Consider the following 14,570-nt stretch of genomic DNA (forward strand, 5'->3'; position numbering starts at 1 on the left):
CTATGTAATTATTTGACTATTTTTTACGTTAATCATCAAGTTACCGCAATTCTTTTTCGCTTAGTTCGAGACCATCTATATAATAATCATATTGTCAGAGTTACAAAAAAATGGAGTCAGTAAAAAGGGAAAAAAGATAGAGAAACATACGTAGCAACTGTTATTAGAACTATCTAGATAAAAGTTTTGGAAGTCCCTAGACCAAGTAAAACAGTTCAAAGTTTCAAACTGCAACTAACTCTGATAAAAGTTCACCAACAAAATGATTAGGATTTAGCAGGTGGAATCTGTACTCTATATTACACATTTAAGCCAAAAATATATAGTAGCTTTGAAGTGGATAAGTTTCACAAGACAAATATTAAGTTTGAACAGTCATACACCATCCATAACTGCACATGTTTCAGGTGCTAAAATTCTACATAACTGTTTCAAAAACGGATGCAGAAAAACTATGTTCTCACGATGTTTCATCCTTAGTCACCTTCTAATAATAACACAATAAAGAATCGCTCTGAAACAATTATGACATTCTACTTCTGGTGGTTTGTGGGAAAAAGATCCCACAAAGAAGAGAATTATACAGTATGTAAATAACAATCATTCAGAGGGCCTACCAATATCTTAATTCAAATTAGGAGTGTGACATTCTTTAAAAATTAGCTTAAGATGGATAACATTCTGAAGAGCAACACATTGTTAAGTGATAAATGCAAAAGAAAACTGTTACTATACGGCCTACTACTACAGAGATTCCCATATAAATGAGAGGATTGGATATGAACAAGAAAGTACAGGTAACAAACTTACTTTACAATGACATTAACTACTTGTTTTTGTTCCTTTGTTAATCGACTAACATTGTTTCTGTTCAACACTTGTCATCCCTCTGCTTGGGAAGATGTCCTATCGCGTAAAGTGTTGAAAGTTTTGCCAGCTTACTGTGAGTTAGTTCTTAGCCTTCTTTGCAGCAAAAAGTTGGCGAAGGAAAGCAAATTTTCCCCTAGCTCGTGCAGAAAACTCAACAATGGTACCATTGCTGGCAACCGTCTGCTCCACAGAATCTGTTAGTGGTACGGATGGTGTGGGCGGTGGAAGTGTGAAGAGATACGCAGTAAGCATCCGGATTATCTGGCTGAAGCTTGGTCGCATATTAGGGTCTTCCACCCAACATGATTGTATGATAAATGCCATGTCAGCAGAAATATCTTCTGGAAGACTAGGTCTCTCTTGCTGCATTTCCATTTCATATAAACCAATTTAATACATAAAACAAACTCAGAAGAAGTCCAGTAAATGACTTCATAGAAAAAGCCAAATGCAAATGATAGTTTAGCTTACACCCTTCAGAGTCAAATATTAGAAACTGCACCACCATTATAAAAAAAGAAAGGGGATTACCACATCCCATCTAAGAGCACAATTTTACCTCAGTTACCCTCATATACAACCTTAATGTAATGCATGGAAGCCAAGGAATGTTGACTATGACTTTTGCAACAAGAGTTATGAAACCTAGCTAATCAAGAGAAGAGAATCCTCTGAAGCAATCACGACCTTGGTACAAGGCAAATTACGTACACCATGTGATAGCATTTCAATTAAAATTTTTGCTACATTCATAAACCAAGGATATTTGGGCATTTGAGCTCATTCCTGATGCATTTACTTCTCCATCCAAATTTGCTTGTCAACTTTGACTTGGCATGAGAGAAGTGTTGAAAGTTTGGCTTAAATTATATTTGCATCATAGAAAACTAGGGTAAAGTGTATTGTTATGAGAATAAACGTTAGCCCCCTAAAATTTCTTGTGATATTTAATAAGGAAAGTGGACAACATATCGATGCAATGCCAAAAGAAAATTAGGAGAAGTTTATCAGGATGGAGTAACACATAGATATATATAATCTAGTACTTGCAAGTAGCTGGCAAAGAGGAACTAGCGAAGCAACATTTTATGTCTCAGCACCATTGAGTATATATTTATTAACACTCTCTTTTGTTTGAGGCAGTAAAATGTTATTTGACGTCAGCATACAGAACTGATGCTTGTGTCATGCCTCCTTTTTCTAGACCACCTAGTGCTTGAGAACCTTTTAAGGGTATCGCTGCCAGTGAACCAGGCCAAGTTGCGAAAAAATTGAGTGTGGCTCACTTACATATAGCTTTGTCAAGATCAAAGCCATGAAGCCCTACACCTATGTTGCTCGGACTCTTCAAAAATGCTATTGAGTGCATTTTTGGAGGATCCGACATGGGTGAGGCACAGCGGCAGTAGTTGGAGAGTCCAAGCAACATAGCCCTACGGCCTACGCGGACCAGCTTGAGTGCCTCTTGAATTTCCATTAGTTTGGTTACTCTCCATCTGTATTTTCATGTGAAGTAATTTAGAGCCCGTTTGGACATAATTTTTTATTTTTTTTCCAAAAAAATTTCACTTTTTTTTCGAAATCAGCATTTGTTCATAAAATTTCCAATTTTCACTTGAATATGCATTTTGAAAATTTTCGAAAATTTGAAAAACTCCAAAAAACTGTTTTTCAAAATTTTCACTCAAATCACTCACAAAACTTCAAAAACAACCCAAACTGAAATTTATGTCCAAACACAACTCTAAATTTCAAATACCATTTTCACTTGAAATTTTTTTTTTACCAGTTTTTGGAATTTTACAATTCTTATGTCCAAACGCCTACTTAGAGTCTGACCCTTTTATATACACAAGCCCCACAGTACAACTTACCATAACTCTGATACATCACACACTTATTTTCAGATCCTCTATTATCTTGTCTCTTGCTAATCCAAGCCACCACCCTTCATTGGATCGCACTCTTTCTTTCTTTCTCCAAACTCCATTGTTTAAAAGGCCTCGACCAACGAAATCACTCTCGCCACCACCCTTCTGTTTCATCTCCTAGCCCCACTAAAAAGACTAATAAATCAACAACCAATCAACCATGCTTCAATCCTAAATTAGTTGAGAAGAGTTATATGAATCATTGTAACCGCCTCCAGGGCTTTGGTCTAGTCGTAGGAACACAACTGTGATGTGTGAGTTAAGCACACGTCACAGGTTCGAATCCTGTTGAGATAAAAGCCTGGTATTTAAGTAGAAAAAGTTAAAAGGAAATTGCCCAATATCCACCGAGTTTCGAACCGTGCATCACTATCCTTCGAGAATTTCTCAGTGATAAAAGAAATGAATCCTCTGTAATCATTCCACTTCCAATTATTAAAAAAATTAGTCTTTTACGACAGGCTAAAGGTTGTCTAGAACTAGAGGATCTCTAGTCTTCCATTTATCTCTACTCAAGCTAAAAATATTCATGGCAAATGGAGCTGAGATCAAAGGAACCAGACTCTTGTCACAACCTCAGTGATACTCTGATCTCAAGGCACAACATTAAGCTTCTTGACATATGCAGGTCTAGTTATCTGGTTCTCATAATATCAGCCAGAAGTAACCAAAATATGATCGTTTGAAGAACTCCTAAGGATTCAAAGACAGCAACTTTACGTTGAATAATTCCTTTCCTTTTAGAGAGAAAGTGAGGTATTTTCATTATATATAGGCTATAGCAACACGGGAACACTGCATTATCTGTAGATGCATTGTTCTAATACCAGCTAAGAAAACAGTCAATCATATTTCCCTCCATATAAAACACAGGTGTCGGCTGAGTGTTGGACATTTTTTCCTCTCCTTTAGTGGCATTACCGTGATTCCCCTCATTGCAAAGGACTTTTCAGTTAGCTGGAGTGGTTGTTACTCGGCAGAAATAGAAAAATTTGGAACTAAATTTCAAAAATGTTTAAATTGGAATAAATTGTTGGAGAGGAAACAGAAGAATGCTTCAAGTGAAAGTACCAATGAAAGATCTAAATATCTGATAACTCAATCTTTTTTAAAATCTTGATACCGATAAATCCAAGTTCAGTTTTGAAACTCTGTAGATAATGGACCCGCCTTGTACTGTTCTCCACTTAAACACCAGATTGGGTTCAATAGCCAGGAGTCATACTCATGACGTACACCTACCATACATCCCGCGATGTATTACTTTTGCCGTTGAACCCAAGACCCGGGAGTATCCGATAACTCAATTTTTCTACCCTGGAGCAAGGACAACCACCCTTCTTCTTGTGATCTGTTAACCTTGTGGAAGTGGATGAGCTAAACTTGTAAAGCTTACTGTTTTGGGGAGGATATAATCATTCAATTGTGTTACTGTATGTTTTACCCCCTTGGCACCCATTAATGAGATTGATATCTTTACCTTTAAAAATGAGTAGTTCTTCCCGAACCATCTTTAACACTCTTTATTGGCAGCCATTGTCAACCACATAAGTTGTTAATCTGGATGTGGAGATCTGATAAGAAGTTCAATAACAGTGTATGGGCTAAAAATTATCTTAGTTTAAGTTCAGACCATATCAGCATTAAGAGAGCCTTCAAGGGCTGCCACGTGTCATAGAATGACTTCGATAAAAGGCATGTTCGAGATTGAAGTGATCTCACAAGAGATGAAGGTCGGGGTCGAGGAGTCAATGTAGATCAAGGTCGAGGACGAGCACTCGTCTTAAACAAAGTAATAACGGCTAGTTTTAGAACAAGACTATAAAGAGAATATTCCAGTGGATATTTTCTGTATCTGTACTATTAGGGTTTTTTGGCACATGTTCCCTCATAAATAGAAAAAGACATAGTTATAGGGGACATTGAATACTCATTTGTAAGACAACACATTGGCATTCTCTGAAGAATCTTGCTTTATTGCACACATACAAAATATACATTTTTCTTGAGATTCTTGTCTAACTTTTCCCCCACGATCCAAGATAATCCGAATATTCAAAGGCTCATCAATCATTCATCATTGTCAGAAAGAATACCCACGAATCTCACCCTTTTCGAATGACTCACATGTTCTTATTTACTTAAATACCATTCATTGCTATTTATTGTTATTTAATGTTATCTCCTTCATTTTTGGGTCATTGAATATTGCCAGTGTTATCATCATTTATTGCTACTTAGATAATATACGTACTATCTTGCTACAAAATCGGTTAATATATCTTTTGAATATTAATATTGGCTAAGATTGACTTTATTTTATTAAATCTAATTGTTTAAACCCAGATCTAAATTTTGGGTCAAACATATACTGTAACAGACACCAAAAATAAAATAAAGAGAGTTCAAGAAATATTTTTAATTCAATGAATTGCCACAAATTTATAAAGGAGTCAGCATCTTCTACATTCTTTTTTCACAAGCTAAAACTGAATCGTAGATCAAGGCTTTCCAATTCTCGAGCAAGCCAAGCTCGAGGCGTGGGATTTCTTAATGAAGTTAATCCAAAGGGTTGGCTCTTTTACAGTCATAATCAAAAATAACAAATAGCATACCTCATTGTACTGCAATAAATAATATGAAGACAGAAAGACCCTACGTACCTTGAAAGCAGCAGCATAAGCAGCTTGCAAATTCGACATTCCTTCGAATGGCATGCGATTCGTCAATAATTCCCACAAGACAATACCAAAACTATAAACATCAACCTTGTTATTGTAATGCTTCTTCTCCCCCTGACGCAATGTGACAGTGCTGTACAACTGCCAAAAGAAATAATTCAGATAATTGAGAAACTTGAAAATTCAGGATAAACCATTTAAAAGGTATTGAAAGTGACCCAAGTAAGAATATATTATAAAGAAAAATTATAAGAGACAAACGACAAAAGATTTGAACTTTGATCATCAAGGCATTAGTGCACACCTTTATATCATAAAATATATAGTAGACTACCAGGAGTTCATTGCGGAATTCCAATAGCAGTATCACAAAATAATTATGACTTTTGAGGCACCAAACTACCAAATTAAACAGGAAGGATAGTAGTTTATAAAGGCGACTGGAAAAGCAATGACAGCAACATAGAACAGCCTTAAAGATAATAAATTGGATATGAATATCATCAAACCAAAGTACTCCGTTTATCCCTTTGAAAGTTAAAAATGGAAACAGTTCCAGGCTTGCTTCAGATCAAGACCTGAAGATCTTCCTTTTAAGTTTTTGGGATAACCGGAAGATTCCCAAGGGACAATGGTGCACAGTTCGAGACTTGGCGGATAATGGGCTTTTCCCCCTACCCTTCCCCACTTAATATCATGCTTTTGTATAACCGGAAGATTCCCAAGGGACAATGGTGCACAGTTCGAGACTTGGCGGATAATGGGCTTTTCCCCCTACCCTTCCCCACTTAATATCATGCTTTTGTATGTGGCAGGTCTGGAACCATGACATGCGCCTAACCCACACATCAACCACTGTGATCTTAGTTCTTAACACTAGACCAAAGCCAAGGGACATAGATTTCCTTTTAAATATAAGTTAAGGAAACTCCTTTTACATAATACTATTTCTAGAGGTGGGTAAACGGATAAATAGGAAATCACTTTGGTTGTCAAATCATCTATTCACTCTTTGACACTTTTCATCTCTATCTTGCAAATAATTCTGATGGGTCAATACTTGAGCATATATTCCTATGCAGTAGCCAGTAGGTACATAATCCTACTCCTCACGTCATCATAGCCTTTACTAATCTATGAGATGAGAAAATGCAAATATGTAAATCTGCTCACGTTTCATTAGTGGAATCATAGTTGCAATCCCTAACCATTCTATTCAACCATGCAAGTTGATATTACCTATAATTTAATCCTCCATACAGAAAGATATTGATACATAAATAGGTATAAAATAATAATAACCGGCTACATTTGAAGTGATGTTTATTGGCATGTCTAGTGGAGGAAATTACACGGTTCACTCCTGAAAAGATGGTGCTTGAATAACAAATGGCTAAATTAGATACAAACCTCAGGTGCCATCCACCGGTACGTCCCAGTTTCTGCCGTCATCATCTCAGTGAGGGTCTCTTCCCTAGCTAGCCCAAAATCTGCAAGCTTCACAGACTTCTGATTGGCCGTGAGCAACAAATTGTCTGCATAAATGACATTTCCAGATGTGCCCTTTGTTAGACAGGAAACAATTAAAAAAAGAAAGCAGACTAAAATATGAAATAGGAATGGTAATAAGAGAGTGATGGCAACTTAAGAATAAAACTCCAAGTTAGCAGCATAAACTGACCCGTACATCAACTAAGAATGAGTTTGCTATCCAATTTTGGCTTCCCTATATATTGAGATTCTTTTTACAAAAGGAAGAAAGATTTGAGATGGCAAGCAATGAAGTGAAATATATACCACAATGTCTGCACTAATAACTTCTTCCTTCAATGGTACTTAGATTACTGACCATAGAAGAGCCAACATAAAATGAAAAGATAACCCAGAAAAAGAACTATTCCAGCAGTAAAATATTGATGGATAAAAGAATATAGGCCAAAACCATAATATTTGGCCTGTTTAACATTTCAGTGGATAACTACAATAACAAAAAGAAAAAAAAGTCTTGTACAGCTCGGCTAGCCAAGTGGTACCAGGTTTTAGATCTCTATGTATAATGCCATTGGCATGTAAACATTCCATGGCCCGAGCAATGTCAAGCGCATAATTTAAGGCGACATGAAGGTCAAGCACTTTTGGACGAATGCTGACTAAGTACTTCCGAAGGGACATTCCAGGCAGCAGCTCTGTCACTATAACCATTAAAGGATCCTTGCAAGCTCCAATAAACTGCAAACAAGAAATCAGAATTTACTAGCTAACACCATATGGCTTGCTAAACTTAACAAAAGAAAGCTGCTCAAGGGAAGTTAAAAGCACTTTGAAAAGATAAACAGAATAGTACTATTTTGGAGTCTAGTGAAGTCGGAAGAGAAAGAAAACGATACTTACTTTTACAAGATTCTCATGTTTTACTCTTGACATCATAACAACCTCCCGAACAAAACGGCTTCCAAGTGAAGCTCTTTCTTCCGAGGTTTTACCGCCATTTAGAACTTTTATCGCAACAATTTGATCACCATACCTGGAGAGACATGAAGCATTTTTTCCGATAAATGGAAAATGTACAATAAAACCAGACAACAGATAATCCAAAATATAACAAAAAGCACAAATATTTTCGATCTTCATGTTGTTTAAATGACAGAAATTGTTGTGTTTGACGGCTTCTCAAGACAAAATGAAAATAGCCAAACTAGAAAAAACCATAGGAAGAAAATAGTTACTCTCAGTTACTATATAAGACCCAACGAATATATCAATCTCAAATGGCAAGCAAACTCTCATGTTACATTTTCTGACTAAGATAGCATTTACCTAACTAGTAAACCAATGGAACAGTAACACTGGTCAATCACCTAAAATAAAATCCACAAGTAACAGCATCACAATTTTCAAGTAAGTGGCAGAACAACAATGACGATCAACACTACATTAAAAAAAATGATGGGTAACATTGCACGAAAGGCGTTACATACCTTCCTTCATAAACTTTTCCATGAGCTCCCTCACCAATTTTGGTTCCGATAAAGAGTTGTTTTGGATCCACCAACACTCTCTCATCAATAGATAATTGATTTGAGGGTACTACTGATGATCCATTTCGCGATACGCCTTCAACGTATTTCTGTACACTACCAACAGGATTTTCTTCCTCTTCTCTTTCTCTACTCTTCTCACTGCAACTCATGGTTGCAAAATTCTCAATCAGATTATCCCTGAATGCCTCATCCTCACCTCAACCCTTTGATCCTACAAATTACTTGCAAATAACCATTCTGTCCCCATCACTCAAAAAGTCAATACTCTCTTCTCATGTTACAATATGAATATTTGATCCTAGAAAACACTTGAACCCTCATAAGCAAAGCTTCTTCCTTTTAACTTCCTAATAAGTCCACCAACAAGTCCAAGAATTTATAACCAAAATATGCCTCCAAAATTTCACTTTCATTCAAAACTTCAAACACCCAAAAGATCTAAAAATGCAAAAGAAACTCGAGAATCACATAAAAAGATAACCCTTTTCTTGAAAAAGAAAAAAAGAAAGAATTGATTTTTAAACTAAAATCAAGAAACTAGCAGTCTTTGGATAGTGTGCAGATTAAAACAACCCCCAAAAATAAAAGCAAGAACCTTCAAAGGAAGCAACAAGAGGAGCTAAAAAAGAAACTTATAGTGGCAGCTAAAAGAAAATATATAAAAAAATATGTATACTATTAATACAAATTTCATGCATAGATAAGGACCTAACAAGCAACTCTAAAGACCCCCTATAAAGCTTTGATCTTTACTCTTCTTTTTTTGTCTTTTGGTCCCCTTTTTGGGGGGGATAGGGGTGGGTTTGAAAACGGGGGGTGGTGGGTTAACTTTGTTTTTGTACTTCAAGCTCTTATCTACAATTGAAATGGCGTTCCTGTGAAGATATTCTGGGAGAGTCTATTTTCCGAGTGGAGAGAGAGAAAAGTTGGGGAATAAATGTGAATATTAAAAAGAAAGCACGTTTAAAGTACACCAAATGGGAATTAAACACGTGGAGAGCACTGAGAACACTTTGGAATATTATTAGCATTAAGACATTAGAGGATTTGGACATTGTTAGTTGAGGATGCTTTGGAAAAAAGACAAGAGACCTTTCTTTCTCTCTTGACTAACTAATTGGCTTTTTGTGATGTGCGTTTTTGGTGTTTGATATTTGCATTTTGAGTCCCACTTAATTTGGATCCGCATAAGACTTATTAAAAAGGGAAATGTTTTCTATGAGAATATTTTTTATTCGTAAAATTTAAATCGGAGACCTTTGATTAAGGATGAATTTTTTTAATTTATTTTACCATAATCCTTGGTGTATGTGCAATTTTGTTGACTTTGGACGGGTCAAGAGGTCACAATTTAAAATTTATTGTTACGATTTTAAATTTTAATTTTTTAGTAATAAATTGTGGATGATGACCATAACAAACAAAACAAATACACCTAAAAACTAATTATATAACTTGTTAATAAAAAAAGAACATCTATGAGAACTTTTTGAAGATCTCAATATATCTGTTTACCCGAAAAACGGATAGAGTTGATTTTATACGCAATTCTAAGGGTGCGTGGTATAACTTGGTACAAATTAGAAAAGTAAGTAAAAATATGTCAAATATTGACTGTAAAGAATTAAATACAAACCAAATTGATTGGAGAATGATTTATGTGTGAAGCTCATAAAGGATAATCTCTATTGTATTTCTCTATGAATATCAATAATATCTGAATTTGAGAGTGTATGAGTGCCTTAATGTCTTCTCCCCTACAGAAATAATATGCATCCCTCTTATAGTGGAGGGATCCTACTTTATATATAAATAAAAATACATAGTGGAGATCCCATGATAGATTAATTTTTTTCTAATTCCCGCCGAGATTCTCTCCCTTAGTGCGGTTGTAACGGCTCTTGTCTCTTGGCTCGATCTTGATCGGATTTGGTATTGGTCGATTTCCAGATTTAGAGCTCGATATTAACTCGAGCTCGATATTGACTCAGGGCTCGGTATCGACTCGGGCTCGATATTGGTCGATCTATGGCTCTTAAACTCGATGACATCGCTTCACATCATAGTTCGATTTAGACTCGAGCTCGATAATAACTTCGAGCTCGGTATTTGATCGGTTCCTGAAACTCGAGCTCGGTAACCTGGCTTCAAATCTCATCTCGATATTATGAAGATGCTCTTTGGTCCATTATGTTCCAATCTTGACCAATCATACGAAGGTCGAAATCAGTTTTGACCGTATACAGATAGTCCCCTCATTTCTCGGGAAGGATGTGGCGAGAAACGACATGATTTTCCAACGGCATGACTAGATATACACTGATGTTTGCATCGAGCCCGACCATGACGTATGTGATAGATGTTCCGTCGGTTCAGTTACCAATGCATTAAATGCGTGTCAGACGATGGTCGGCCATTGCTGATATTGAACCGTCATTGCCAACCCTATAAATAGCTCATCTTTTTACCATTTTTTACTTTTACACCTCCAATCTCCGAATCTTCTAAGTTCTTTTTCGCATCTTCTAAGTTCTTCATCTGTAAATCTGTGATTTTTACTGCAAAATCCCTCTTTAGAACACCAAATCTTGTCATCTTCCTCTATCTTTAATCTTCAAATCCAAATGGCAAAAATGTCAAAAATTGTTCCTCAAAAAGAAAAAGCTTCTTCTTCGCGGGCCGCCGGCGACAAAACACCGGTGGAGCCACGACCCAAGGAGTATGTTCCCGGGGTGTGTATTCTTACCTCTGATTTTAAGATCGACAAAGCTTCGCCGGTTCTCGGTCGATGTGAGCCAGTATTGAGGTACATGTGCTCGATAACCGAGAGACATCTTGAACAGTTAAGAAAAGATTGCAACTGGGAGAACAAAGAAGTGATAATCCCGGCTCCCGAAGAAGATATTACTACTCATGTGAAAGGGTTTTTAAGTGTTTATACTTACCCTTTCACGTTGGGCCCCCTCGACCCAGTTGTCATCGATTTTTGCCGCCAATACCAAACAACCCTAGGCCAAATCCATCCTTCCTTTTGGCGAATCATTATTTTGATCCGCTTCTTCGTGAACAAAGTCGAGGGGATGCCTTTCACCCTCGACCATCTTATCAGATTGTACAGCCTCCGCCTCTATCGAGGCGGGTTAATGAAACTCCAGTGCCAGGCTAACAAAGTACTATTCTCGAGCATAGACGAGGACAAGGACCGAGGCTGGATGGGCAGGTTGTTTCGAGTGAAGACTTCCGACCTAATCCCGGTCGAGAAGATGCCATTTCCCGAGGAATGGAACATGAAGCGTAAGTATAATTCTATTGTTAGCTCATATTGTTTTGCTCCTTTGTTTCTTTCTCACCGATATCCTTTTCCGTGGTGTAACGGTTGCTTGGATGCTCGGTGTTATTCCTAACCTTAAGAGTTGGTTACGGGACCTAACTTCGACCTCCACATATGCCAAGTGCTCGTGGCGCGACTTATCAAAGGGCCGATGGGAGGCTAAAACTCATGGTAAGCCTCTTTCCCATGTCTTCGATGATTCGAACAAGATGTCTTTTTTATACTTAACCAATTTTCTTGTGTGTAGGCCGGGGCAAAGATGCGGTCATGAGGCCCCCGTCTGGCGAGGAAGAGACTTCGGCCTCGGTTCCGAAACCAGCGAAGGACAACAAGAGAAAAAGGGCCTCTACTTCCGAGGATCCAAAACTTAAGACAAGGACGGCTCGTAAGCCGAGGATGAATACCATCCCTTTGATCAAAGAATCTGTTCGGCCTCTAAGGGATGAAGACGAAGAATAAGAAGAAGAAGAATAAAACGACGGCTCCATATTGGTGGCCCGAGTGCTGAAACCCATCGATGCCCCAAAGGCAGCTGGGTCGATGGCGGTTGATGAGGCTCCGTCTCAAACTGAGGGGATATCGGAGAAGGACTCAGGCAAAGTCCCCGAGTTGTTGGAGATCGAGGATGCCTCCCACCGAAGTCAACAAACGGTGGGTATATCTGAAGGGGCTAGCCCTGAAGCACTTCGAACTGAGGAGAATGCCCCAAGCGACTCGCTTGGGGCAATAGTAATCGGAGACTCGCCTACTCTCCATGCTTTTTCCGAAGGGGCGATTCGGGAAGCCCGATCTTTGGGGACCCTCGAGGTTGACGGGGCCCATGAGGGAGAGGACCACTTTCATGATTTGTTTATTGGTATCGAGGATGCTGCCGGCCCGAGTGATGCATCGGGTCTTTTCTTCGAGGCGCAACGAGCCTTGAATCAGGTAAGTCTCAATTCCCTTTGTTGATGTCATATTTTTCCATTTTCTGACTAACTTTTTCTCTTTTTCATATAGGCTTTAGCTCTTCATCAAGAGGCATTTTCCAAGTCTCGGGCAGAGCTGAGCCGATGTGAGGCCGACTTCCTAGGGCTTTCGGAGGTGAGAAATGTCCTCAAACTTCTTAGTGGGTAGAAAGAGGAAGAGGTCAAAGATATTCAAGCCGAGTTAGCCAAGGCTGACCAAGATTAGACAGACCTGATCGAGCAGGTAATGAAAATTTTAAAAGCTCATGGGCTCGACTTGGGAACGATGGCTAACATTTCAATCTCACAGTTGCAGCAGAAGATCGAGAGGATCGAGCAATTTCGTGAGGAGGTCGACACGATAAAGGCGGAGTCCTTGAGATAGAAAGAAGGTATAGATCGTCTTGCTGCAGAGAAAGAGACAGATCGAGCCCAATTATCATCGGTCGAAAGTCAACTTCAAGGCATGAAGGAGAAGAGCTCGGCTCAAGCAAGAAAAATAGAGGAGCTCGAAGCTCGGTTGGCTTCCGAATTTTCCAAGGCCGAGGCGGATGCAATCGTGGCCGTCTATCAGGCCGATGCTGAAGCCGCCCAAGTACAAGCGAGAGAGGCAGCCGAGACCGCTCAAACTCGAGCATATTGGGTTGCTGAACTCGCCAAATGCCAATCTCGGAGGAAAACCCTCAAGGAGAGCCATGCTCGAGGTTTCGACCTTACCGAAGAGATAATAAAGGCTAAAGAACTTGAAGCCGATGCTGGAGCCCCGACTTTCGATGATGATGATGATGATGATGATGAGAGCAAGAGTGGGTCTGAGAGTGGGGAGGATCCCGTAATCTGAGACTCGCCTACTCTCCATGCTTTTTCCGAAGGGGCGATTCGAGAAGCCCGAGCTTTGGGGACCCTCGAGGTTGACGGGGCCCATGAGGGAGAGGACCACTTTCATGATTTGTTTATTGGTATCGAGGATGCTGCCGGCCCGAGTGATGCATCGGGTCTTTTCTTCGAGGCGCAACGAGCCTTGAATCAGGTAAGTCTCAATTCCCTTTGTTGATGTCATATTTTTCCATTTTCTGACTAACTTTTTCTCTTTTTCATATAGGCTTTAGCTCTTCATCAAGAGGCATTTTCCAAGTCTCGGGCAGAGCTGAGCCGATGTGAGGCCGACTTCCTAGGGCTTTCGGAGGTGAGAAATGTCCTCAAACTTCTTAGTGGGTAGAAAGAGGAAGAGGTCAAAGATATTCAAGCCGAGTTAGCCAAGGCTGACCAAGATTAGACAGACCTGATCGAGCAGGTAATGAAAATTTTAAAAGCTCATGGGCTCGACTTGGGAACGATGGCTAACATTTCAATCTCACAGTTGCAGCAGAAGATCGAGAGGATCGAGCAATTTCGTGAGGAGGTCGACACGATAAAGGCGGAGTCCTTGAGATAGAAAGAAGGTATAGATCGTCTTGCTGCAGAGAAAGAGACAGATCGAGCCCAATTATCATCGGTCGAAAGTCAACTTCAAGGCATGAAGGAGAAGAGCTCGGCTCAAGCAAGAAAAATAGAGGAGCTCGAAGCTCGGTTGGCTTCCGAATTTTCCAAGGCCGAGGCGGATGCAATCGTGGCCGTCTATCAGGCCGATGCTGAAGCCGCCCAAGTACAAGCGAGAGAGGCAGCCGAGACCGCTCAAACTCGAGCATATTGGGTTGCTGAACTCGCCAAATGCCAATCTCGGAGGAAAACCCTCAAGGAGAGCCATGCTCGAGGTTTCGACCTTACCG

The 14,570-nt window shown here is 39.2% G+C and overlaps 1 protein-coding gene across 1 annotated transcript; it reads right to left on the reverse strand.

Moving 5' to 3' along the window:
• Positions 1 to 624: 624 nt before the first annotated feature.
• LOC107810298 (serine/threonine-protein kinase STY13) lies at positions 625 to 9,440 on the reverse strand. The gene is made up of 6 exons (XM_075232493.1): positions 8,461 to 9,440; positions 7,874 to 8,006; positions 7,516 to 7,711; positions 6,893 to 7,017; positions 5,465 to 5,623; positions 625 to 1,233 (listed from the first exon to the last, which is right to left on the reverse strand). Exons 1-6 carry the CDS (start codon positions 8,670 to 8,672, stop codon positions 949 to 951), a joined length of 1,110 nt encoding a protein of 369 aa, XP_075088594.1. The 5' UTR covers positions 8,673 to 9,440; the 3' UTR covers positions 625 to 948.
• Positions 9,441 to 14,570: the final 5,130 nt, after the last annotated feature.

This window comes from Nicotiana tabacum, chromosome 2 (assembly GCF_000715075.1).
Source record: "Nicotiana tabacum cultivar K326 chromosome 2, ASM71507v2, whole genome shotgun sequence".
NCBI lineage: Eukaryota > Viridiplantae > Streptophyta > Magnoliopsida > Solanales > Solanaceae > Nicotiana > Nicotiana tabacum.

Bases quoted from the DNA above. Each gene is read 5' to 3' on its own strand.
- LOC107810298 (XM_075232493.1), bottom strand. From the start codon at position 8,672: ATGAGTTGCAGTGAGAAGAGTAGAGAAAGAGAAGAGGAAGAAAATCCT. The intron at 8,007-8,460 runs GTATGTAACGCC...ATGTCTCTCCAG, and splicing joins GGAAAAGTTTATGAAGGAAG to GTATGGTGATCAAATTGTTG. The intron at 7,018-7,515 runs GTACCACTTGGC...TCATTTATGCAG, and splicing joins ACATAGAGATCTAAAACCTG to ACAATTTGTTGCTCACGGCC.